This window comes from Podarcis filfolensis, assembly GCF_964270895.1.
Source record: "Podarcis filfolensis genome assembly, chromosome: 15".
Taxonomy (NCBI): domain Eukaryota; kingdom Metazoa; phylum Chordata; class Lepidosauria; order Squamata; family Lacertidae; genus Podarcis; species Podarcis filfolensis.
The window spans coordinates 15400148-15426121 of NC_139618.1; the positions used below are offsets into that span (position 1 = coordinate 15400148).

A 25974-nucleotide genomic window follows, 5' to 3' on the forward strand; every position below is an offset into this window, starting at 1 on the left:
AGATGAACCTACCCGGACCCTGAGATCACCTTCTGAGGCCCTTCTTCATGTGCCTCTTCCACGAGAGGTTTGGAGGGAGGCAAAACGAGAACGGGCCTTCTCTGCAGTGGCTCCCTGTTCATGGGATGCTCTCCCCAGGAAGGTTCACCTAGTGCCTTCATTATACACGTTTAGGCGCCAGACAAAAAAGGGACATCCAATGCCCTTTTAAAATGTGTTGGGGAGGGGAGTTTATTGGTTTTTTAAAAAAAAAAATTATGGTGTATTTTGTGTTTTTATATTGTGATTTTATGCTGTAACCACACTGAGACTTGCGGGTATAGGGCAGTATACAAATTTAATAGTTAGACAGATAGCTAATAATAATAATAATAATAATAATAATAATAGTACAGTCGCACCTTGGAAGTCGAACGGAATCCATTCCAGAAGTCCACTCAACATCCAAAATGTTCAGAAACCAAAGCGTGGCTTCTAATTGGCTGCAGGAAGCTCCTGCAGCCAATCGGAAGCTGCGGAAGCCCTGTCGGACGTTTGGGTTCCAAAGAACGTTCGCAAACCGGAACACTCACTTCCAGGTTTGCGGTGTTCGGGAGCCAAAACATCCGAGTACCAAGGCGTTCGGGATCCAAGGTATGACTGTAATCATCATCATCATCATCATCATCATCATCATCTCCCCTAGATGAACCAGTTTCACTGGCAGATCAAAGCACTGCAGCTCTCACCTGGATCCTGCTCCCATGGGATTTACCTGCCTCACAGCCAGTTAGACTTTGTCTTCCACATATTATTTTTATCCCTCCTTGGCCCCCACCCAAAGGTCAATGGCTTAATGGGATTCCCTCCAAGCAGCTCTGCTGAGAAGCTGCCAGGGCTAATTCCTCTCTGCTTCTCTGCTGCCCCCCACCCCCCTGGGAGGTGGCCGTACCACTCTGTGTTGTTCAAGGCATCTCCAAAGCCTGGTGTGTCCACGATGGTCAGGCGCAGTTTGACGCCCTTCTCCTCAATGTCCACCACATGCTTGGTGATCTCCACCGTCTGGAGGATCCGTTCTGGCCGTGGGGAAGATGGAAGGAAGGAGTTCAGAACATGGAGGGTTTGAGGAGGAGGAGCAGGGGGCCCAGAGGGAGTAGGAGAGGATACCTCACCCTCAAACCAGGAGAATCCCTCTCTGCCAAGAACATAACCAACAAATCAGGGCAGGATGTGTCCAACCAGGTCAACGTTCTGGGTATAAGAAGCATCCCATCCTCCTCACTGCTTCATCCCCAGCATCTAAGTATTGGAGGTAGACTATTCCTAAACATGGAGGGTTTCTTTAGCTGTTACAGATAGCAGCCGCTGGCTGGCGTGACCCCCATGAGAACTGCCTTGCAGGGGTCTGCTGAGCCCAGAAAGGCCTGCAGCTCAGAGTTACAGCACCTGCTTTGCATCCAGAAGGTCCCAGGTTGCATCCCAGGTAGGGCTGGGAGTGCGTCCTGCGTGACACCCTGCTGCTGCCGGTCAGTGTCAACAATACTGAGATAGGTGGATCCATGGTCTAGCTTGATATATGTTGCTATGTCTTAAGGGAAAAGCCATAGCTCAGTGGCAGAGCATCTGCTTGGCATGTAGGAGGTCCCAGCTTCCACTCCCACTGGCATCCTCCAGGTAAGTCTGGAAGAGATTCCCCGCCTGAAATCCTGGACAGCTGCTGCCAGTCAGTGCAGACATTACACACCCAGTAGCCTGACTTGGTAGAAGGCATTTTCCTATTCCATTGGGAGCCAGCCAGATCCCCCTGTGTGGCCTGAGAGCAACACCCCCACCTGCTCCCCCAGTTTAGCGCTTCCGCTGTGTCAGAACAGGGGCAAAGGCTGGTCCAGAACTCCCACCGACCGACCTACCTTCGGCATTTAAGAGTTTGCGGTCTTTGTACAAGTCTGTGAGGAAAAGGCTGTTCACCAGGGTGGACTTCCCAAGCCCGGCCTCTCCTGTGAAGAGAAAGTGGAGGGGGAGCAAGGAAGATCACTCAACAGGAAGGTGGATCCTTAAGAATCAGACTTTGGGGAAGAAAAGGAAAAGTGCAGACCAAAGATAGCTTATTAAATAAAGAGAACAAGCTCAGGCCATGCTCAAGGTGGTACTGTTTAATATTAAAAACTTGGGACCAGTTTACATTTGAGGTCGCATTATCCCATACGTGCCCACTTGACTGCTTTGATCTGGCCCTGTTACAAGTGCCACATAATATTCATTCCTCATTTGTTCTTACAAACCTGATCATTTGGTGTGGCAGAATCTACACTTTGGAACTCCCTGCCTATTGAGATCAGGCAGGCGCCTCTGCCATACTCTTTTCAACGCCTGCTAAATACATTGGATATCCACAAGTTCTAGTGTCATGGGGGGACGACCTTTCTCTACCCTCTTTTCTCATGCCATGCCTAATTCCACACACTTCCATCATGTCTCCTTCTACTCACTTTTCCTCTCGCCTTAAAAGCCCATTTCCTCATAAGGGAGTTACTAGTGTGGATGACTATGAGGGAAAAGGTTAAGGCATCCACCCTGGGGTGGCAGCTTTGCCCTCTGATGTGCCACCACCCTCTGCCAGCCGCAATTTCCATCCTGATCCGGTACTGGCCAGAACGCAGTCCCCAGAAGGTCTGCGAACCACCCAAAAGTGCGTTGGAAGTGCTCCTAAACGTACAGCTTCAACATAAGTTGGCAGAGAGCTAGAAACTTGATAGCCTGTTTTAATCAGAATTCATTGTCGTGCATTGCACTGGATCTACCTTGAAATATTCATGCGTAATTGAGAAGGCGGGAAGTGGGAACAACTGCCCCCCCTCAAGTGCCCTGGTACCTGCAACCATGAGAGTGAAATCGAAGCCTTTCTTCACAGACTTCCGGTGGACTTGATTGGGGAGTGTGGCAAAACCCACATACTCTTTGTCGTCCTGGAAGGAGGGAGAGAAGGAAGGAAGGAAGGAAGGAAGGAAGGAAGGAAGGAAGGGGAAATGTGTGGTTAGAAGAATCTCAGAATTCCAAACAGCTGGAGCAAGTCAGTCCAAACCACTCATTCATATACTTGTTGTTGTTTACTAGCCATCCTATTCTTGAGAGGCCTGGCCTGGTAAAAGGTTTGAAAGACCCTGCAACAAAAATCATATGCTATATATTGCCTAAGAGAGAAACACCACCTAACTGGACAGTCCTAGATGCATCCACTCTGAAGAAAATCCCATGGAGTTCAATGTGTGCTGGGTATACTCCACATGCTATATTTCTACCATCTCCAGCGAGGTCCTCCCAGAGATTGCCCGTGAGATTTATCAGTTTATTTAGAACACTTCTTAGCCACCCTTCAGCCAAAGCTTCCACCAAGGCAGGGTGGGCAAAAGTGTGAAGGAGATGAATTCGCAGGATGCAGGAACGCCGGTTGAAAAACACATTAACATAACGAATGACAGGAAGGCAAAAGAACGCATATGCCACGCCCACGAAAGCTAAGCGCCCGCCATTTTAAGAAATCTAAACTGGGTTGAGGAACCTGCACTCAGAAGGCAGGGCAAACTTGTTTTCTGCCACTCCAGAGGGCAGGACCCATACAACCATACTCAAATGACAAGAAGATTCTGACTAAACATTAGGAAGGGCAAGAGCTGATCGGCAGTGGGATGGACTACCAGGGAAGGTGGAAGACTCTCGTTTGTTGGAGCTTTTTAAAGAGAGGTTGGCCATCTACTGGGGATTCCTGCATTGCAGAGGGTTGGTCTGGATAACCCTTAGGGGTCCCTTCCAATTCCACGGTTCTATGAACCTCAGGCGATGAGACCAAATATGCCCACCTCAACGCCAAGAAGTTTGGAGCTGGTTGTGTATGGGAAGCTTGAGAGAAGGAAAGCAAAAGTGAGATCGGGGGAGGGGGGTTGCCATACCTCATCAGACTCATAGGGGTCCAGCCTGCCCCAGGGGCTTCTGGGACGGGACGGGCTGGGGGGCGTTGGAGCGGCCATGTGCTGCTTCAGATCCAGAGGCCGGGGGCGGTGGAAGCCCTTCTGCTCCTTCTCTTCCGAGGCCTCGTCGGGGAGGGTCCTGAGCGCTGCACTGGGGAACATCTCAGGCTCTGCGCCGCCACCGCTGCGGCCCCTGTCCTTCCAGGCCTCTCCCGGCTCCACACGGCGGAAGCCCTCCTCAGCCGGGTAGTCGTTGAGGAAATGGACCAGCTCGGCCTCCTCCGAGTCTTCCTTCAAGAGGTGCTTTATCTGAAGCAGCAGAGGAAGAGAACAGGAAATGCACGTAAACACAGGGTTTAAAACGGGGGTCTATCATGGGAGTAAAATTTGGGGGTCACAAGCCTTAAAACCTGCTTCCAGTTTTCTGAGGTTAAAGAACCACACAGGTGGGAATCTAATTTTGACAGAAATTATTAATATTACTATACAGACTGTAGGTTTGTTGTCCACAATCAATGTTACTGAAGATTTTTGATGATACCAATGTAGATATATAGTCAAAAGAATTGGTCTTATAGATGATCTTGGCAGCTCAAATAGTTATGGCAGCACAATGGAAAACAGTCCAAAATCTTACACTGGACACTTGGTATAACTCTGGAATACAGCTAGAATGGAGAAAATTATGCATAATTTGATATTTCAGCAAGGACCAGAACCTCAAGGCGCTTTTTAATATGATTTAGCATTCCTTTGTTATGCAGCAAAACCATCAATTTCAAGGCAACCCTCATCACAAGTCTGGCAGATCTGGAACTATGCTTGATAATCAGAGAACGCTAATATTTTTTTCTTGGATTTGGCTATTTTAACCCATGTGCAACTGTACTCATTCGATGCACCTATTTTATAGTTTTGTTTTCCATCTTTTGATTTTCATCTGTTGTTATAACAGTTCTCTCAGTTTTATGTACATTATTAAATGAAACAAACAAACTTTATAAAAGAAAAAAAAATGTGATCTGTTTATTTTCCTGATCTTGGCGCAATGAACTTTCTTCAAACTTTCTTTCCAACCAGGGCCGGCTCTAATGTTAGGGAGAGGGAAGCGGCTGCCTCAGGAGGCAAAATGTGAAGAGGTGGCAGTAAGGTCTGCAGGACGAGGCACCACCTGTCCTGCCCAATACTCCCCTGAGCTAGCATTGCACTCCCTGGTGTGGACGACGACACTGCCTGGTCCCTATTGTTGAAGTCAGATACAACTACCAGTCGCATCACCTACAGCAAAATGTCTTGGGCCAATGCCACTTCTAGCTACCTGCAGCCTTCAGATCATGGCACGACTTTTGTTTAGGAAGCCCCATTGCCAATTCATGTCATGTCTCCCAAGTGCTAATGGTAGCAGTGTTGTAGCCACAGCAACCCTGGTAGACCTCTTTTTTTCTTTTTGTTCTATTCAGGAGTCTTGCAAACACTGGGTTTGCCAAGATCGCATCTTGGCTCATTTCCCTGCTCCCAACCTGAAAATACCAAATTGTAAGTTATTTATTCTATCTTACTATATAAATAAAATTGAAAGGGTCTTATCACGCAGAAGTTTCCGTAGCTGCCAATAGAGGGCCGCACCAACTCCAGCATTATGACAGAGCAGCATATAAGAGAGGGCACAGCCATCGTGGCTAGTAGCCTTTGACAGCCCTCTCCTCCATGAGTTTGTCTAGTCCCTTTTTAAAGGCATCTAAGCTGGTGGCTAAGGGACACGGGTGGCGCTGTGGGTTAAACCACAGAGCCTAGGACTTGCCAATCAGTAGGTCGGCGGTTCGAATCCCCACGACGGGGTGAGCTCCTGTTGCTCAGTCCCTGCTCCTGCCAACCTAGCAGTTCAAAAGCACGTCAAAGGGCAAGTAGATAAATAGGTACCGCTCCGGCGGGAAGGTAAACGGCGTTTCCGTGCGCTGCTCTGGTTCACCAGAAGCGGCTTAGTCATGCTGGCCACATGACCCAGAAGCTGTACGCCGGCTCCCTCAGCCAATAAAGCGAGATGAGCGCCGCAACCCCAGAGTCGGTCACGACTGGACCTAATGGTCAGGGGGCCCTTTACCTTTAAGCTGGTGGCTATCACTGACCCCTATGGGAATCAGTTCCACAGTTCAACTACGCGCTGCGTGAAAATGTACTTCTATGATTGTATGATTCCTTTAATGTGTCCTGAATCTTCCAACATCCAGCTGCAACGGATGTCCCGAGTTCGAGTGTTATGAGAGAGGGAGTAAAACCTTTTTCTAGACACTTTCTCCATTCCATCCATAATGATAACCTATGGAGGTCCACGAGGCCTCTATCCCTGATGAACGCAAACCCACAGTGATAACCAAAATCCCAGCATTAAATCCCATAACAATAATACCATAGCAGTGCAGCGTTTATATTGACGCCTGTCGCCAAAATAGGGGTGGAGGCGGAGAAATGACAGGAAGCAGAAGGAAACATGTAGCTACAGTCAACTTTGCATGCACCCCTTAATTCTGTAATTAATTCCAGAAATTCTCCAGCTTAAATTCATACTCATAGAATTATAGATTCGGAAGGGACCCAAAGGGCCATGCAGGAGTTACAGCTAAATTGAGGAAGAGTCAGTGAGAGGAGCAAGGAAGGAATACAACAGGAAAATCCGTGATACTTATTTGCATCTTCCAAACATAAAGAACTGTTGGATCAACCAAGAAAGGAAAGCATGGGTTAGGCCACAGGAGAAGCTGCAACAGCTTGAGTCAGGAGTCCATGGAGGAAAATCCAGAATGCTCCCTCTCCCCACATGCCGAGGTCTTACTGCTTGCTCCCTGGGGATCCTGGCAGGCTCTTCCGGCTGCCCAGGGAGGCCAGGATCAGCATCCTCCTCTCCTGGGGCACCAGCAAAGGGTATTTCTGCTGGGCAGGGCTGGGTCTCTGTGAAGTCATCCTGGGCTGGCAAAGTCTCTTCCACCTCTGCAGCCTGAGTCGAGAGTACAGGGCAGGGCACAGGAAGAGAGGCGAGAGAAGTGGTTGGGATGGCAAAAAAGAGGGACAGAAACCAGAAGATGGAGCAAAGTTAAAGCAGATGGAAATGTCTCGGACCCAAACCACACACCGGGGGGAGCGAAGGCAAGAGGATGTTTTCATTCCATAATGGTTGTTGTCATAGATCAGGAACCAATTGCAACCCTCCAGATGTTTTGAGCTCCAGTGCTCGCCATGCCTGGATGTCAGCCTTTTTGACCCTTTTCGAATCATAGAACTTTAGAGCTGGAAGGCACCCCAAGGGTCATCTAGCTCAACCCCCGGCAATACAGGAATCACAGCTAAAGAAACCCTGAAATGTGGCCACCCAACCTCTGCTTAAAAACCTCCACCACCTCCCAAGGGAGTCCATTCCACTGTCAGGCCGTTCTTGCCATCAGAAAGCTGTTCCTGATGTTGAATCTCCTTCCTTGTCATCTGAATTGATTGGTTCTGGTCCTCCCCTCTGGAGCAGCAGAAAACAAGCTGGCTCCATCTTCCACGTGATGGCCCTTCCAGTATTTGAAGCTGTCTCTCCTGTAACATGCCATGCTGAATTTTATAAACTTCCACCATGTCACCTCTTACTCTGCTTCTTCTCCGAAGTCCTTTAGTTAGAAAACCTCCTCCTTGCCCCCAGTCCCTTTGAACATTTGTTGCCGCTTTACACCAGATCAGGCAATGGGCCCATCTACCTCAGCACTGTCCCCACTGACCGGCAGCAGCTCTCCACAATTCCAAGTGGGGGTCTTTTTCTCAGCCCTATTCAAAGATGCCCGGGAACAGACCTGGGACTGTCTGCGTGTAAAGCTATACTATTACACTATTTAGATCATTTGTTCATCTAGTTCAGGGTCAGCCACCTTTTTCAGCCGAGGGCTGGTCCACCGTCCTTCAGACCATGTGGTGGGCCGGACTATTTTTTTTTGGGAGGGGGAAATGAACAAATTCCTATGCCCCACAAATAACCCAGATGTATTTTAAATAAAAGGACACATTCTACTCATGTAAAAACATGCTGATTCATGGGCCGGATTGAGAAGGCGACTGGGCCGCATCTGGCCCACGGGCCTTAGGTTGCCTACCCCTGATCTAGTTCAATGCTGCCTACACTGACTGGCAGAGGCAGCTCTCCAGAGTTTTAGGCAGGGAATCTCTCCCTGAGAGCTACCTAGCGGTACCAACGATTGAAGCTGGGACCTCCTGCATGCCACATAGATGCTCTATCCCTGAGCTACAACCCTTCCTATATAAAAAAAGAGAACTGTATACTAATCCAATCATTGGTTCATCTAGGACAGTGTTGTCTACACTGACTGATAGCAGCTCTCCAGAGTCCCAGGCAAACTGTCCTTATCAGCTGGAAATGCTGGAGACTTTTTTCATGCTTTGCGACTGCAGGATGGGCCCCCTCTGCCCAAAAAGAGGCGGCTGTTGCCATTTGACGCAGGACTGGCAGGAGAGGCGGCGAGCCTCAGCCGTGGGGTGGGGCAAGGCCAGAACGAGGTCAGGATGGCTCCCTCCTCTCCCCCCCCAACAGTGCACCATCTGGAGAGGGGCTCTGCTCATCCACCCTAATCAATTTCACTCATTATGTCTGCCTAATTGCCGCGTCCCAGATCCCAGCCAAACTCGCCGACTCTGACCTTGGAGAGGTCACAAAGTGGTGAGCGACTGCTTTAGGCCCATGCGGTTGAGCAACCAAACACACACCCGACAGATTCTGCGCTCCTGCTCTCTCTTTGAGCAGCACCTTCTTGCGAGAACATCAAGCTTCTAGACCTCAGCTTTTTCCTCTCCACCTCTCCATCCCAGATTTCAGTCTCCTCCCTTTTGCAGTTCCCAGGACCTACGCCTACCGGGAACCAGCCCCAATTGGGCCCATCAATGCATGAAATCCTAGTCAGAAAGAGTTAGGACCCAAACAGCGCTCTCTGCCTTTGCAGTCTTCAGGGACTGGTATACAGAGGCATGCTTCCTTTGAAAGAGGGAGAGCGTTCTAGCTAGTCACCATTAATAGCCTTATGAACATAAAAATCCCCTTGCTGGATCAGGCCAGCGGCCCATCTAGCCCATCATCCTGTTCTCACAGTGGCCAACCAGAGTCCCCAGTGGGAAAACCTCAAGCTGGACCCGGGTGCAAGCACACTCTCCCCTCCTGCGACTTCCAGAAACTGGTGCTCAGAAGCATCACTGCCTCCAACTGTGGAGGTAGATCTCAGCCACAATGGCTAGCAGCCATCAATAGCCCTCTCCTCCTCTGTGAATTTTTGCAATCCTCTTTTCAAAGCCATCTAGGTTGATGGCCATCACTGCCTCCTGTGGCAGGGAGTTCCACAGGACTTCCTTTTATCTGCCCTGAATCTTCCAACCTTCTGCTTTCATAGGATGTCCCTGAGTTTCTATTGCGGAAAGGGAGAAAGACTTTATCCACTTTCTTCATGTCATGCATAATTTCTTAACATGTCTATCATGTCTCCTCTTCCTCCTTTTCTCTAAACTAAAAAGTCACAAACACAGAAACTCCACCCCCCTTTCTTCTTACTGTGTACTGAATCTTGGTGTAAATTGCTAAGGGACTTCTTGTGTGTGAGGCAATACATAAATCTAACTAATCTAATAAACAAAAGCCAATAATGTTTCCTGCAGTGAACAACCTTTCGCCAAGGAACCATTTCCAAGACTCACTCTTGGAGCAGAATTCCCAGAATATGGTTGGTGCAGGCAAATCTGTCAATTTCAGTTTATTGTAGCTTCTCACTTGTACATTTCATTTCTCCATAGCTGCATGTCTGTTTGCAAACATTATTTTTCTTAAGTCCCTGTGAAAATCCATGAAAATTTCTTCTTTCATATGCAATTCTTGGCTAACACACACATTTTTGCAAAGCAATTTCTCTTCATATAATGCATCTTTGCTTGCAATTTTCACCAACAGATGCATTCTTATGCACACTTTGCCTTATACAGTATATTCATTTTTCTGCACATTACCTGACTGGAGAACTTCATTGCTAAAAACTCGAGGGGCGAATTTTGAAAGACTGTTGCAGTTCAGTTTGCACATTGTTTCACAAAAGCGTGAATTCGTTACGTCCACCTTTCAATGCAAACCAGTGGCGTAGCGTGGGTTGTCAGCACCCGGGGCAAGGCAAGTAATTTGCGCCCCCTAACCCGTGGATTTGCGCCCCCTAACCCGTGGATTTGCGCCCCCTAACCCATGGATTTGCCCTAACCCCAGATGTTGCGCCCGGTGCGGCCCGCCCCCCCTGCACCCCCCACGCTACGCCACTGATGCAAACTAAATCGGATTCCCCCCACGTCCCTAGTGAGGGCCACCACATGGACCACACATACCATGTACACCCCCTTAGGTTCCAGCATGAAAGAAAGGCAAGATATGAACATTTTAAAAATTGAATAACTGAATAAAAGTCGAGAGAGGCAGATGCGCTCTGCAAAAATGAGATCCTGTGGAATGAGCTTTCATGGACCAGAACCAAAACCGCCGAGGCTCTCAGAACAAGAGTCAGAAATGACCACCGGTCAGGAATTCCTGCATTGCAGAGGGTTGGACTAGATGACTTTGGAGGTCCCTTCCAACGCTACAAATATATGATTCCACTCAAAATCCTTAAAGGACATAAAGGACATATCTGCATCCAGCGTGCATGGGCTCATTTATTCACATAATTTAGGTCAGTTTCCAGAGGCAAAGTCAACCTGTAAGCAACATTAAATTTAAAGGGGTGGGAGGGTTGAGAAGGGCAGAAGATCAGGTGCAGAAAATCTCCCTACTACACCCCTGGCCCCCAGAGGGTGGAGACTTTGCTTCCCTTGCCCCCCCCCAGAGCCCCGAAAGGAAAGAAGGCGCTGCCCCTGATAGTGCCGGATCCAGCCCCAGAAACTGGGCATCCTCCTCTCCGCCTGCTCAATACCTTTTGATCATTCGTTGGCTCTGGGACGGACGAGGCCATTTTCCACTCTGATGCGAGATCTAGGCTGCAAATGGAATATTTTGCTACAGGGCTTGTAAGATCAGGGGAGAGTGCAGTGGGATGGGCGGGGGGGGGGGAGAGAGAGAAAGAGCATGCCTTTCATTTGCATGGCCACATCCCAGCAATGGCTGCATGTCCTTCGACCCGCCTGGGGGCAGCTGTTTTGGAACAGCGTGCGATGGAAAGGGTTTCCGCCATTGGTGCTGGGTGGCTGGGGAAAGGAAGCCAGTGCTTACTGCCGGCTTCCATTCGTTCAGTTTGATTCCAAATCCTCTGAAGGAACAATACAGGAGCATCTCTGAGCATATGCAGAGTGCCCTGCACTTTCCAGTGAACTGGAAAGTGTGGAGCTATCAGGATTTGAATGTGGATCACATCCCTGGTCTCTGAATGCCCTTCTTCTAGCTGGATAACTGAGTTAACAAGAACATAAGAAGCACCAACTGGAACAGGCCCCTGGCTCATCCAGTCCAGCGTCCTGTTCACACAATGGCTAACCAGATGTCTGTGGGAAATCAGCAAGCAGGACTGGAGGACAGGAGCACTTCTGGTAGCTGGCATTCAGAAGCATTGCTGCCTTCCAACTGTGGAGGCAGAGAATAGCCATTATGGCTAAGAGACACTGATAGCCCTCTCCTCCTCCATGATTTTGTCGAATCCTCTTTCAAAGCCATCCAAGTTGGTGGCCATCACTGCTTCATGTGGCAGTGAGTTCCACAGTTTAACTATGTGCTGCATGAAGAAGGACTTTCTTTTATCCGTCCTGAATCTTCCAGCATTCAGCTTCATGGGATGTTGACAAATTCTGGTTGTTATGAGAGAGGGAGGAAAACTTTTCTTGATACGTTTTTCTACATGCCAGGCATCATTTTATAAACTTCTATCATGTCTCAGCATTTTTCTAAATTAAAAAGTCCCAAACACTGCTACTTTTCTTTATAGGAGAGTCACTCCATCCCAGTGATCATTTTGGTCGACCTTTCCCAAACCTTTTCCAACTCTACAATATTCTTTTTGAGGGGAGGCAGCCAGTACTGTACGAGGGGAAAACACTCTGCATATGCTCAAATGAGCTTGCGGGTGTGTTAAAGATCTCAAACATTAGAAACTCAGGTGTGAAGCCATCTTACAGGTTCAACAGGATGTCAGCTAGTTGCTTACAGCAGTCAGTAGGGAGGTCAATGCAATGCAATTCTCTTTTGAACAGTCAATTTAAATATTATTCATCCCTAGAAATCCTCGTCTCAGCATCAGTCAGCTTAGCCTATCAGCACATGAACTCAACCAGAAGCGAACAGCATTGCAGAACTTGTTAAATCTGACTTGCGAGGAAGGCTGTTGGCCTGATTCGTAAATATTTTTCTAGCTTGATTAAATCATATGCCTTTTAACCAAGTAGTTTTGAACCAGATGGATTTGATTTAAAGGCATGTCCGTACCAGCAAATCTCAATGATTTAGCTTTCTTGTTCAGATAAGAAGGGCAACAATGGATCAGACTGAGATCTACCTAGTCTAGTCTCCTGTTTCCAACGCTGCACAGCCAACTGCTTCTGGGAAGCTAATGAATGGGGGGGGTTTAACAGCCCTCCCCTGTTTTCTGACCCCCAGGATCCATTAAAATATTTTGCCTCTCCCCGAAGAGATCCTCAAAAAGGGGGACAAAAGAGTACAACGAAAAAGCTGTACTCTTTTCGCCAGCAGTGTTGAAAATCTGGAAAGTCTTGAGAAGCTATCCGCTGCCCCCAGATTTATTTATAAGTGAACTGTTGCTTCCGCCACACACACACACAAACATGCATAGAATGCCTGGCTTGTTGCATGAGATTTTAAAATATATTGAGAATCTCTGGCATGAACTTCCGCATGTTGTAGAAAGCCATGGGAAAATTACATGAGTGGTGGAGGTGCTTATTTATTTATTTATCTCATGAAATTTATATACTGCACTGCATAGTTATTAAGAGGGGGGGAAACCACACTCAAAGCTGTTCACAATAAAATTATCAATAAGAAGAATTAATAAGTATTTAAGACTTTATAAAAAGTAAAATAACAACAGACTAAAATTGATTAAAACTTGCAACAGCTTTCTAAACCTGTGGACAGGCTTGCTCAAACAAAGATGTTTTTAGCAGGTGCCCGAAAGGGTAATAGGGAAGGCTGATTATCAATAGGCAGGGAGTTCCGAAGTGTAGGTGATGCCATGCTAAAATATCAAGTTCTTACAAATGTGGGGCGGGTGTTGTGTGGCACCTCTAACAATGGCAGTTCCACTGATCCAAGCAGTCAAGTGGGCATCTATGGGGCAAGGCAGTCTTGCAGGGGTAGGTGGTGTGAGAATGACCCACTGCTTAGAAATAAACAAAGACCAGAAAGACAGAGAGCAAAGATCATTTCAGTGCAGAGACTGAACCAAAGTCTTCCTAAGAAAGAGCCCAACAGGGACAGGCTGAACTTCCATCCCTTCTGATACCCCTGCTTCCAACAGGTGCCTCTAGGAAGAGGGCATAAAGATAGCAGATCTCCTCTGTGGTTTAATCCCATCGCTTGGTATCCAGAGAGAGGCTGCCTCTGAAGCTGGAGGTTCCATCACAGCTGTTGTGAGACTCCCTTTCTTCCCCCTATGAATACGCCCAATTCTTTCATGTGCGCCATCCATGCCTCTGGTGACCCACCCCATCTCACGGCCACGAATCCTGCACGTTTGTTACACGCTGGGAGAAAGAGGCCCCTCCGTCTCACCCAGAGGATTTTGGGCCAGCTCAAGTGAGTGATGAGAGGAAAACAATGTGGAATGCCCAAAGGGCGACTCAGGGAGGAGGTTACAGATAGGTAGCCGTGTTGGTCTGCCATAGTCAAAACAAAAAAAATTTTTTCCTTCCAGTAGCACCTTAAAGACCAACTAAGTTAGTTCTTGGTATGAGCATGCACACTTCTTCAGATACACGGATACAGGGAGGAGGTGATTGCCTCAAGGTCTGTCTCTCTCTCTCTCTCTCTCTCTCTCTCACACACACACACACACACACGTACACACCTTGTTCCAGAGGGTGGCAAAATCAGGGCAAGAATCAGGGTGTTAGCCAAATACACAAGGCATATACATCCTGCATTGGTTCTGTGGGTCCCTACATTTCTACAATTCCCGTGAAATGAAATTAAAACCCCCCATGTCCCAAAGAAGAATGTTTGTGTTGTCTGTGCAACTAGGCCAAAGTCTGGTTAATGTTGACGTTGCCTCCTTACTAACGCTCACTGGGTGACCTTGGGCTAGTCCTTCTCCTTTCTCAGTGTGGCCTACCTCACAGGGTTGTTGTGAGGATGAAACAGTGAGGAGAGGAGAACCATCAACATCTCTTAGAGCTTTTTGGAGTGGGGGGGAAGGCGTGAATATAAATGTAAGAAGGAAAAAATGCATTGCCGGATGAGAACTTTGTGTGGATTTTGTATTGTTATGGTTTAAAATATAATTCTGGCTTTTATGCATTTTGTTCTGTTGCTTTCTGACTTTTTTGCTGCATAAAGTGGCTGAGTGGTGGTGTTGCATAGTGGTTAGAGAGTTGTACTAAGACCTGGGAGAGATCATGGTTCAAATCCCCCCACTCAGTCATGAAACTAGCAGGGTGACTGCCTCACTCCCTCACAGCCTGACCAACCTCACAGGGTTGTTGTGGGGATTAAATGAAGAGGAGGAGAACCATGTATGCCACTTTGAGCTCCTTGGAGGAAAAGGTGGGAAATAAATACAATAAACTGATAAATAAATGGGAGAAATAGTACCAACAACAGCTTGGGTTAACAGATTTCAATGAGTATCCACCTCTGGAGCATTTAAAATGCTTTAGAGCACAGCACATACAACACCCCTGCGAGGGAGGCTCACATACACACACACTGTATCCATTCACCCCATATTCCAGGTGGTAAAACTGAGGCTGAGGAGAACAGATCCTTGCCTAAAATGAGCTAGACAGTTTGTGGCTGGTGCCAAGCACAGTCCTGACTCATCCTCATTTCTGCTCCCTGGCGCGGAAGAAGGGGAATCCCCAATCTTATTAACTGAGAGGAAGCCCCCTCTCTAACCCCCTTACTCCAGATGCAGGAAGGACAGCATGTCTGGAATAAGGACCAGTGTTGCCTAGTGGTTAGAGCATCGACCAAGGACCTGGGAGAAGCTAGGGTTCAAATCCCACTCAGCCATGAAGCTCACTTGTTGACCATGGTGACCAATCCCCGCCTCTCAGTCCCTAACCTACCTCACAGGGTTGTTGTGAGAATAAAAGAGAACCCCCCCCCACATGCCACCCTGAGCTCCTGGGAGGAAAGTTGGGACAGAAATGCAATAAATATATAAATAAATAGTTTGACTTTCCGTGATGTGCAAACTGGGCCAGAGCTCTACCTTGCAAGAGCCAGCGTGCTGTAATGGTTAGAGTGCTGGGACCTGAGCGGCCAGGGGTTCAAATCCCCCTGCCACTAAGAAACTCACTGGGTGGGTGACCTTGAGGATCAGTCACACTGCCTCTCAGCCTGGCCTACCGCACAGGGTTGTTGTGAGGGGCGGGAAAGACCACGTATGCCACCTTGAGCTCATTCGAGGAAAGAAGCTGGGGTGCGAATGCAGTAAATAAATAAATAAGCAGGCAGGCAGGCAATCTGCAGATGCTCAGAGTCTCCCTTTCCCCTGGCTGGAAAAAGCGCTAAAGAGGGTATTTGTGGCCAAACCGGCCAGGGAGAAGGGGGAGCTCCTACCTGTGCCTCCGAAATGCAGCTCTGGAGAGCCGCTCGGGGCAGAGGCCTGTCTACTCCCCCCCCCCCCAACTTCCAAACCTCCCCTCGGCGATGCGGCGGCGGCGCCCTGCATCCCTTCCCTGGAGCAGGGAGGGCGATGCCTCTCAGAGCAGCCGAGAACGCGCCGGCCACTTACGCAACGATCCGGGTCCCGGCGAATAACGCCAGCCCGGCTCCGGAGTCACTCCGGATTGCCCCCGCCCGCTGCTCCAGGCGCGCACCCGCGAGGCTTACCATGGCAGGAAGAAGCGGCCGGGATGGAGGGATGGATGGGGCCGGCAGGTGAGGTCTGCGGGGCTGGCTCCGTTCCTCTCCCAGCCGGGCGCCGGATTAGGGCAGCCGACCGAGGCAGGCAAGCAGGCAGCCATGTGACCGGCGGCAGGACGGGCGGGGGAGCCTCCCTGCCTGTCTCCCTCCCTCCCTCCGGGCCTCTGCGGCGGAGATCCCAGGACGCCAGAGTGTCTCTGAGCATGGGCAGGGGGCAGCGCTCTCTCTCTCTCTCTCTCTCGGAGCCAGCGTGGGACCCTCCGCGGCTCCAGAACAGGGCGGAGTCTCTGGGCACGTGCAGAGGGCAGAGTTGGCATTTGAACCCGGGGCGTGGGCTGATGCTGTTGAAAGGAGCAACGGGACGCCCCTGCTTCGGAAAAGAAGAGGCAGGATTGGAAGAAAGGGGGAGGGGAAAACAGGTGCTTTGTGGGGGAAGAGCATGTGCAGAGTGCAGAACTACTGTAGCTGCCAGCGGAGTCCCGGGCCAACTGCAGATGCTCTGCCACTACTGAGCTAAGATTCCAGGCCTCATAATTAAAAGGGCTGCTTTAAAATAGAGAAACTGTACTAACTCAGACCTTTGATCTATCTAGCTCAGTATCGTCTACACCATGGGTAGGCAAACTAAGGCCTGGGGGCCAGATCCAGCCCAATCGCCTTCTAAATCCAGCCTGCGGATGGTCCCAGAATCAGCATGTTTTTACATGAGTGGAATGTGTCCTTTTATTTAAAATGCATCTCTGGGTTATTTGTGGGGCATAGGAATTTGTTCATTCCCCCCCCAAAAAATATATATATATAGTCCACAAGGTCTGAGGGACAGTGGACCGGCCCCCTGCTGAAAAAGTTTGCTGACCCCTGGTCTACACTGATTGGCAGCAGGTTCTCTAGGATTTGAGGTAGGGGATATTCTGACTCCTACCAGGAGATTCCAGGGTTTCATTGAACCTGGAACCTTCTGCATGCAAAGCTACTGTTTAGCTACCTAGCTACCCTACAGGATGTTAGATCTGGGCTTCCAAGCAGCTCAGGCTTAGCAAAGTTCTCTCGGTTTACCCTGTTGCTTTACTGCTTTAATTTACCTCGTTTTACATTTTGCAAGCCTCTCAGGGTTAGTATAGCAGCACAGAAAAGCAGAGTACAGGTGTTGAAAGTAAACCATCTCCGTCTGCAAACACAGACTAGAAGCTTTGCAGGTCATCGATCTGAGCTACCTGACGGCTCGGGTTCAGCAAGGTTCACTGCGTGATGTGAAGGAGGCAGGAAAGAGGAGGCCAAAATGAGGAGATCAGCAAAGTGGGCGGCAGGGATGAAAAGAGCAAGAGCTTTGATCAGGGTGTTTCCCTTTCCGCTCGCAGAGAGCTGGCAGGACAGAGGACTCTGCCGCAAGGAAGCAAAGAACCGTCGAAGTCTAAATCTGTAGCCTGTCCACTGAGCGCCTTCCTCCAAGATCTGGGATTATTGAGGATTACCCTCTTAGGCCTTCCAGATCAGATGCATTTCTCTGCCACAGCAGCAACATTGCTGGTGCGCCTTCCGCCTGGATTTGCAAGGCAAAACGCAGACTGGATAAGAGGGGGGAGAGGCAAGGAAGAGGAGAGACGTGGTAGAAGTTTGCAAAATTATGCTTGGCATGGAGAAAGCAGATAGAGAAAAGTCTTTCTTCCTCTCTCGTAACACTAGATACCGTGGACATCCAATGAAGCTGAATGTTAGAAGACTCAGGACAGATAAAAGGAAGGACTTCTCCACACAGCATGGAGTTAATCTATGGAACTCACTGCCACAGGAAGCAGTGACGGCCACCAACCTGCATGGCTTCAAAGGGAGATTGGACATATCCATAGAGGAGAAGAGGGCTACCAATGGCTACTAGCCAGGATGGCTGTGCTCTGCCTTCAATGGTGGAAGGCAGCAATGGTTCTCAACACCGGTTGCCAAAAACCACTGGAGGGGAGAGAAACCTTGTAGTGGAGTAGAAGAGTGCGGGTGGGGGTGGGATTCACATCTGTCAATCAATGTGCCTCTTTGGTTTCAGACACCAGGAAGTTTAGTTTGGTCAGAATCGAGAATACACTTCCAGAGTTAATTACTTCTGGTAAATGAGCCACCATAACCGCTAGAGGGCCGTGAAAATTTGTGTCCCAGGCTTTTTTAGACTCATCTATCCAGGTACTAGGACACGGGTGGTGCTGTGGTCTAAACCACAGAGCCTAGGACTTGCCGATCAGAAGGTCGGCAGTTCCAATCCCTGCAACAGGGTGAGCTCCCGTTGCTCAGTCCCTGCTCCTGCCAACCTAGCAGTTTGAAAGCACGTCAGAGTGCAAGTAGATAAATAGGTACCGCTCCGGTGGGAAGGTAAACGGCGTTTCCGTGCGCTGCTCTGGTTCGCCAGAAGTGGCTTAGTCATGCTGGCCACATGACCTGGAAGTTGTATGCCGGCTCCCTCGGCCAGTAAAGCAAGATGAGTGCTGCAACCCCAGAGTTGTCCGCGACTGGACCTAACGGTGAGGGGTCCCTTTACCTTTCTCTTCACCCAGGTACTATCTGCAGCCCAAAGGGCACATTGGTTGCAAGATGTGAGCTATACAGTATTGGCATTCTTTTCAGCTCTCCTACCTCACAACTTGTGTTCGAATCCTGCTTGCATGTTTCCCACAGGCATCTGGTTGGCTACTGTGAGAACAGGATGCTGGACTAGGTGGGCCATTGACCTGATCCAGCAGGGCTCTTCTTATGTTCTCATGCCAGGGCACATCTCATGACTCATGCTGCACTGTAATGGGGAACCCAGGATACTGCTTGATGCTGAGCCAGGCCACTAGTCCATCTAGTTCAATAGTGTCAACACTGACCGGCAGCAGTCTTTCCCCCTCCCCCAGTCCTGTTTGAAGATGCCCTTGGGGATTAAACCTGGGACTGTCTGCATGCCAAGCAGATGCCCAGCTGCTGAACTACAGCCCTTCCCCAATTTCTGCCATTCCGCACCTTTGCAAAATGTGCCCATTTGCCAGAGGAAGTGCACACACCCTCCCTGGTGAAAATAGCCACATTTTGGCACCTGGTGTGGAAAAGGAGGGGGAAACCCACAGGCACATGTGTGCAGCACATTGTTATGCCCTGCTGTGCTCCTGTTGACCTCAGCAGGGCTTGCAGAGAGGCGGCCTTCCTAGAGGATGCTGCCTGCCAGATCCCAGCAGCCTGCCTCCCACTGTGCTCTGGCCCTTGAAACCTGTGGCTCTGGGTGGATGCTTATCTACTTGCCTCACAGCAGGGCTGGCCCTTGGAGAAAGGGAGAAGCCTAGCACCATCACAGGTGACAATCCCGGCAGCATGTAAGGCTAGTTGGAAATCGGCTGCAGGTAGCAAAACACGGCAGGCAGCAAACGACACATGGCGATGTGCTGAAAATGCAGGCACAATCTCTCCAAAGCCGCCAACCAGGACGGCGTGCCGTAAAGAGCTGAACAGCCAGTCGGGAACTATGCAAGGAGCCTGGCATGTGGGATGCTTGCAACAGATGCTTTGGCACACAGTGGGGAGCTGGCAGTCGTCATGGTTGGAGGCTGTCAATGGCAGCATTTGGAGCCCAAGCAAATCAAAGTAGCACTTGCTGGGGAAGCGGGAGAAGAAATGGCAATCAACCCTGAAGCAGGTGGCATAAATCTTCTTTTGAGCAGCGAGCTTCACCATCCTTATCAACATCTTAAAGTTGGAGAGTTGGAAGGGACTTCCAAGGATCATCTAGTCCAATCCGCTGCAGCGCAAGAATCACAACTCAAGAATCCCCGAAACATGACCAAACAGCCTCTGCTTAAAAACCTCCAACAAAGGACATTCCACCACCTTCGGAGGTTGTCCGCTCAACAGTCCAACGGCTCTTACTGAAAGTTCTTCCTAATGTTCAGTCAGAATCTCCTTTCTTGTCATTTGAATCCACTGGTTTGGATCCTCTGGAGAAGAAGAAAAGACGATTGCTCCATCTTCCATGTGGCAGCCCTTCAGATATTTGAAGATGGCTCTCATATCACCTCTGTCTTCTCTTCTCCAGGCTAAACTTACCTAGCTCCCTTCACTGTGGCTTATAAATAAGGTTTGATTGCCGGACCCTTGATCATCTCAGTCGCCCTCTCCTACACATGTTCCAGCTTGTCAGTATCCTCCTTGAACTGGGGCCACCAGAACTGATCACAATACTCCAGGTATGGCCTGACCAAGGCAGACTAGAGCCGTACTATTACTTTCCTTGACCGGGATACTAGACTTCTGTGGATGCAGCCTGGAATAGCATTAGCTTTTCTGCTGCTGCATCACACTGTTGACTCATGTCAAGCTTGTGGTCTACTAAGACCCCTAGATATTTTCACATGTGCTACTGTCAAGTCAGGTCTCCCCCATCCTATATCCTATCCAGAGCCCTGCTGGATTAGATACGCAACAAAGGTGGAATCTAGACATATATAAAAATACACTGTGAAAATGCTCTTTTTAAAAGCGTTTTGAAAAATATATGGAATTTGCCATAAGCTCACCATCTCCATCTAGTAAAATGTAAAATGCACTTAAAACGTTATATTTGCAGCTGTACAGTGGATGCTCAGGTTGCGAACGTGATCTGTGCGGGATGCACATTTGCAACCCGCAGCGTTCACAACCCGCAGCGGCGCGTCTGCACATGCACGGGTTGTGATTTGTCACTTCTGCGCATGCGCAAAGCGTGATTTAGCTCTTCTGCGCATGCGCGACTGCTGAAACCCAGAAGTAACCCATTCCGCTACTTCCAGGTTTCAGTGGGTGCGTAACCATAAAAAACGCAACCTGAAGCGGCTGTAACCCAAGGTATAGCTTTATAGCTGAGTCCTGGTCTCTGACCAATGCAAATGTCCCTGTGGGCTCAAACATTCCACTGGTGTTCTGAGGAGGCTCCTGGACTCAATCTCAGTCTCAGGTGTCATCAGTGGCCAGGTTTCACAACCCCTGGATCCAGCAGTGATCTGGACACAGGGACGCAGCAGAGGCACCAAAGGGAGGTTCCAGGTTCTGAGCTGACCACTGGAGATGAGGAGGCTACCCTGCCTGAGGCTGTCCAACAGGAATCCCCCAAGGAAACCCTACCCCAACTACCAGGGCCCATAGGGCCAAAGCCCAGACTTGCCCCCAAGCCACCAGACATCTCCCACTGCACATCACCAGTCCAGTGGCCCAGGGAGAAGGCAGGAGAAGCCTGTGGAATGGAGGAGGCATGCCCTTCTTCAGGTGCCAGGGCTGGTTTCTGTGCCACCTTCAGCTGGCTCACCGGCAGCCACCAAACCAGAAGAAGGCGGGCCTCGCCTTCAGGACACATGCTTTGCTTACATCTAGGCTGGATTACTGCAGTGCATTCTGCATGGGGCTGCCCTTGGAGATGGTATGGAAGCTTCAACTAGGGCAGACTTGTAGGAGCCGGGTGCTCTGATCCTATCGCACCCATCCTGCGCACATGATGCAGGCTGCCTGTTTGCTTCTGAGCCAAATTTAAGGTGCCACCGTTGGTCTTTTAAGGGCCGCAACATTTGATTTAGTGCAACAGTTTACATACACAACGTAACACCATTAGGCTACAAAGTATAATAAAACTCAACAATCAGAAAGCATACTTTTTAACACTTGTTAAAACAAACAGGTCAGCAGATATTCAACAGTTTCATTTTGTGTGTTTGGGACCGTTAGGAACTGAATCAGGGCATTTCGTTCGGCCACCTCATTTTCACCAAATAAACATACATATTTTTATGAACCGATTTCACCATCATATAATGTTTGTTCTGTATGTTATTTTCATGATTATATGCTCTTTTATGCATACTTGCCCATAGCATACGCATTTTTGCACACATTACTTTGCTGCCAAACGGCTTGGCAAAATTCGGAGGATTCCAAGGGAAAGTTGCATTTCAGTTCACCAAGTGCAAATGAGGTCGGTTTGCCTTTAAATACAAACGGAATCAAATTCCTCCCCTTTCCCCTCCCCCTCCCTGTCACACCCCCTACTCATGGGATGGACCACCCTTAAGCCCAGCTTCCTGGGAAGGGAGGGAGGCTGCAGCAGCTCATGGCTCGTGGGGGAAGAGCTATAATTATCTACAGAGGCCAGATTTTATTTTGGGAAGGATCTGGCCCGCCGCCCAGGCCTCTCTCTTCCCAACAGCCAAACCCAGCAGGGCCAGACCTGTTGCAGAGACAAGCACCCAGGCTGCAAAGCAACATTCATCTTATCCATTCTTGCAGTTGTCCTCAGACACCTTTTTCACGTAGCCCATGCATTCCCACGGGAGGCAGTGAGGGCGACCAATCCAAGTGGCTTTGAAAATGCACACAAAGCATTTAAAAACCATATTGTCAGGAAAGCATTGTTTAATGTCTGGATAAGATATAAAGACTTACTTGAAAATAAAACCCCAAGGTGGTTGTCACCGATGGAAGCAAAGGCTCAGAAAAAGCTCAATATGGAGGCCAAATGGCCGAAATATTGGGAAATTTTGGAGCAAGAAGGAGACAAATTGAAATTGCAGAGTTTTGAGAAATTAAAAGATAAAGTGTGAGACTGGCTTCACTATTATCAAATAAGGGAGGCTTACAATTTGGACAAAAAAATTGGCTTCCAGGTGGAGAAATCAAAATTGGAAACAGAACTGTTAGATCCCAAAACAAAGATACTTTCTAGAATGTATAACTTGCTGTTAAAATGGAACACTCAGGATGAAACGGTTAAATCTGCTATGATTAAATGGGCACAAGATGTTGGACATAACATTATGTTCGCTGACTGGGAACAGTTGTGGACCACAGGTATGAAATTTATGGCATGTAATGCCCTAAGAGAGAATATTATGAAAATGATATACAGGTGGTACATGACACCAGTCAAGCTTGCAAAAATCTATCATTTGCCCGATAATAAATGTTGGAAATGTAAAGAAAACGAAGGTACATTCTTTCATCTTTGGTGGACGTGCCCAAAGATTAAGGCTTTCTGGGAGATGATCTATAATGAAATGAAAAAGGTATTTAAATATACCTTCCTGAAGAAACCAGAGGCCTTTCTCCTGGGCATAGTCGGCCAATTGGTGCCAAAGAAGGATAGACCTTTCTTTATGTATGCTACAACAGCAGCAAGAATACTTATTGCAAAGTATTGGAAGACACAAGATTTACCCACCCTGGAAGAGTGGCAGATGAAGGTGATGGAACTGGCGGAAATGACTGGCAGAATCCGAGACCAGGGAGAAGAGTTGGTGGAAGAAGATTGGAAGAAATTTAAAGACCATTTGCGGAAACATTGTAAAATTAATGAATGTTAAAATGATGCTGGATTGAAATTAAGTGGCATTAGCAGCAAGGTTAATAAGAATATGTAAAAATGGATTGATAACGGATGAAAATATATAGTTATAATATGTTGAGATATAGAGTTAAGATAAATGAAAGAGGGTAAGGATTTGCTGAACTGACTATGTGAACGGGAATACAAAAAAGGGAGGTGCGAGGAGGTCAGGGAAATAAGCAAATGAAATCCAAGATATGAAAAAAATGGATTTGTTTTTAATTTTTCCTATTTACTTTTTCTGTATTTTGTATTTTCTTTTTTTCCCCTATTTTGTATTTTTTGTATTTTTCTTTTTTTCTCTTGTTTTCTTTTTATTCTGTAAATTTCTGCTTTTTGTAAAATTCTAATAAATATCTTATAAAAAAAATGAAAATTCATGGAGGAGAGGGCTATTGAAGGCTACTTGCCACAATGCCTATGCTGTACCTCCACAGTCAGAGACAGGGATGCTTCTGAATACCAGATGCTAAAAACTGCAGAAGAGGAGAGTGTTCAAATCCTATTCGCCTGTTTCCCAAAAGAGGCATTTGGATGGCTACTGTGAGAACAGGATGCTCAGTTGGTACAGTAAAGGTAAAGGGACTCCTGACCATTAGGTCCAGTCGTGGCCGACTCTGGGGTTGCGGTGCTCATCTCGCTTTATTGGCCGAGGGAGCCGGCTTACAGCTTCCAGGTCATGTGGCCAGCATGACTAAGCTGCTTCTGGCGAACCAGAGCAGCGCACAGAAATACCGTCTACCTTCCCGCCAGAGCGGTACCTATTTATCTACTTGCACTTTTGATGTGCTTTCGAACTGCTAGGTTGGCAGGAGCAGGGACCGAGCAACGGGAGCTCACCCCGTGGCGGGGATTCAAACCGCTGACCTTCTGATCAGCAAGTCCTAGGCTCTGTGGTTTAACCCACAGCGCCACCCGCGTCCCTTCAGTTGGTAGAGTATGAGGCTCTTAATCTCAGGGTTGTGGGTTCAAGTCCCATGTTGGGCAAAACACTCCTGCATTGTAGGGGGTTGGAGTAGATGACTCTTGTGGTCCCTTCCAACTTCCAATGATTCTATGTTCTTATGTTCTCCACCCCTTTTAAGCCAGCCTTGGTTAATTTTTATTTTATTTTTAATAAACCAACCTTGCTCTTGCGTCTTTAACAGCCACCCAATGTGCAACAATTCAACAGGTGAAGCTATTCCTGGTGAAGTCTATTAGTATACCTGTCAGAGTGGCACATCCACCTTGAAGCCCTCGGGCAATTCTGTGGCCTTGCATAGGCACAATTAGCCAGAAGGGGAATTAAAACAGAGGTGGCGCCCAAGGGTTTTTAATATATTCAATTTTGTTTTCAAACTTCAGGGGAGGGGAGTCCACCAGTAGGGAGACAGAAGCACAACTCTCACCTGCAAGGGCAAGGGACCAGCAGACTTAAGGCTAGGGAGACTCATACATACTTTTGCAAAAAGAAAAATACTTGACTAAAGACTGAGCATGCTCAGTCACTACAGAATGTTGACTGGCTGCTGAGAGGTAAAAAACAGACAACCAGGTGGGAGAAGGAATGGAATGGAAAACAAGGCAGGAGGAACAGATATTAAAAGGGTAGAAGGAACTCTCTTGATGTCTAGTGCTGATTGCACTTTAAAATGATCAAAACCTTTTGTTAAAAAAGGGGGGGGGATCACATGAAATTAGACGCAGAGATGCTAACTTTCGTTGTTTCTCCCTGCTCAGCTACAGGCTGGGAAACAGGTGAGGCTCAGAGGCAGAACATCTGCTCTGCATGTAGAAGGATCCAGAATAATAATAATAATTTATTATTTGTATCCCGCTGTCTGGCTGGGTTTCCCCAGCCACTCTGGGCAGCTTCCAACAGAGATTAAAAATACATTAAAACATCAGTCATTAAAAACTTCCCTAAACTTCCCTTAATTTCCAGGTAGGACAGAGAGAGACCCCCTTGCCTGAAATCCAGGAGTGCCACTGCCAGTCAGCGGTGAGCTAGATGGACCAATGGTCTGACTTGGCGTAAGGCTGTTTCCTACATTCCTGTGTCTCAGGACACCTGCTTGGCATCCAGAAGACCCCAGTATCAATCCCCAGCATCTCTAAATAGGAGTGGGAAAGATGCCAAAATGAAACCTTGGAGAGCTGCTGCCAGTCTGTGAAGACAATTCTAAGCTTTATGGGATAATGGCTCTAATACCTGCACACCAAGGTTTTGTTAAGGGATCCTGTTTGAAGGGCTATATGTGATCAAGGAAATACCTCTCCCCCCCCGTGGCCAAGATCCTTATACAGTGGTACCTCAGGTTAAGAACTTAATTCGTTCCGGAGGGCCGTTCTTAACCTGAAACTGTTCTTAACCTGAAGCACCACTTTAGCTAATGGGGCCTCCCACTGCCGCTGCACCGCCGGAGCACAATTTCTGTTCTCATCCTGAAGCAAAGTTCTTAACCCGAGGTACTATTTCTAGGTTGGCAGAGTCTGTAACCTGAAGTGTCTGTAGCCTGAAGCGTATGTAACCCGAGGTACCACTGTACCCACAAGTAAGGCATTCTATAGCTGTGATTCCTGCATTGCAG

The 25974-nt window shown here is 48.3% G+C and overlaps 1 protein-coding gene across 2 annotated transcripts in view; it reads right to left on the minus strand.

The window, feature by feature from the left end:
* SEPTIN4 (septin 4) overlaps window positions 1-16326 on the minus strand; it is a 35248-nt gene extending 18922 nt beyond the window's left edge. Inside the window, exons 1-5 of one of the 2 annotated variants that reach the window (XM_083588196.1) lie at window positions 16006-16326; window positions 3927-4253; window positions 2852-2945; window positions 1890-1976; window positions 932-1055 (exon numbers count right to left, since the gene is read on the minus strand). In XM_083588196.1, the coding sequence (XP_083444322.1) occupies window positions 932-1055; window positions 1890-1976; window positions 2852-2945; window positions 3927-4253; window positions 16006-16008 (635 nt within the window). In that variant the 5' untranslated portion in view covers window positions 16009-16326. The remainder of the gene's footprint in view (window positions 1-931; window positions 1056-1889; window positions 1977-2851; window positions 2946-3926; window positions 4254-16005) is intronic. The other variant, XM_083588197.1, reaches the window with a different exon arrangement.
* Between the last annotated feature and the right edge of the window lie 9648 nt (window positions 16327-25974).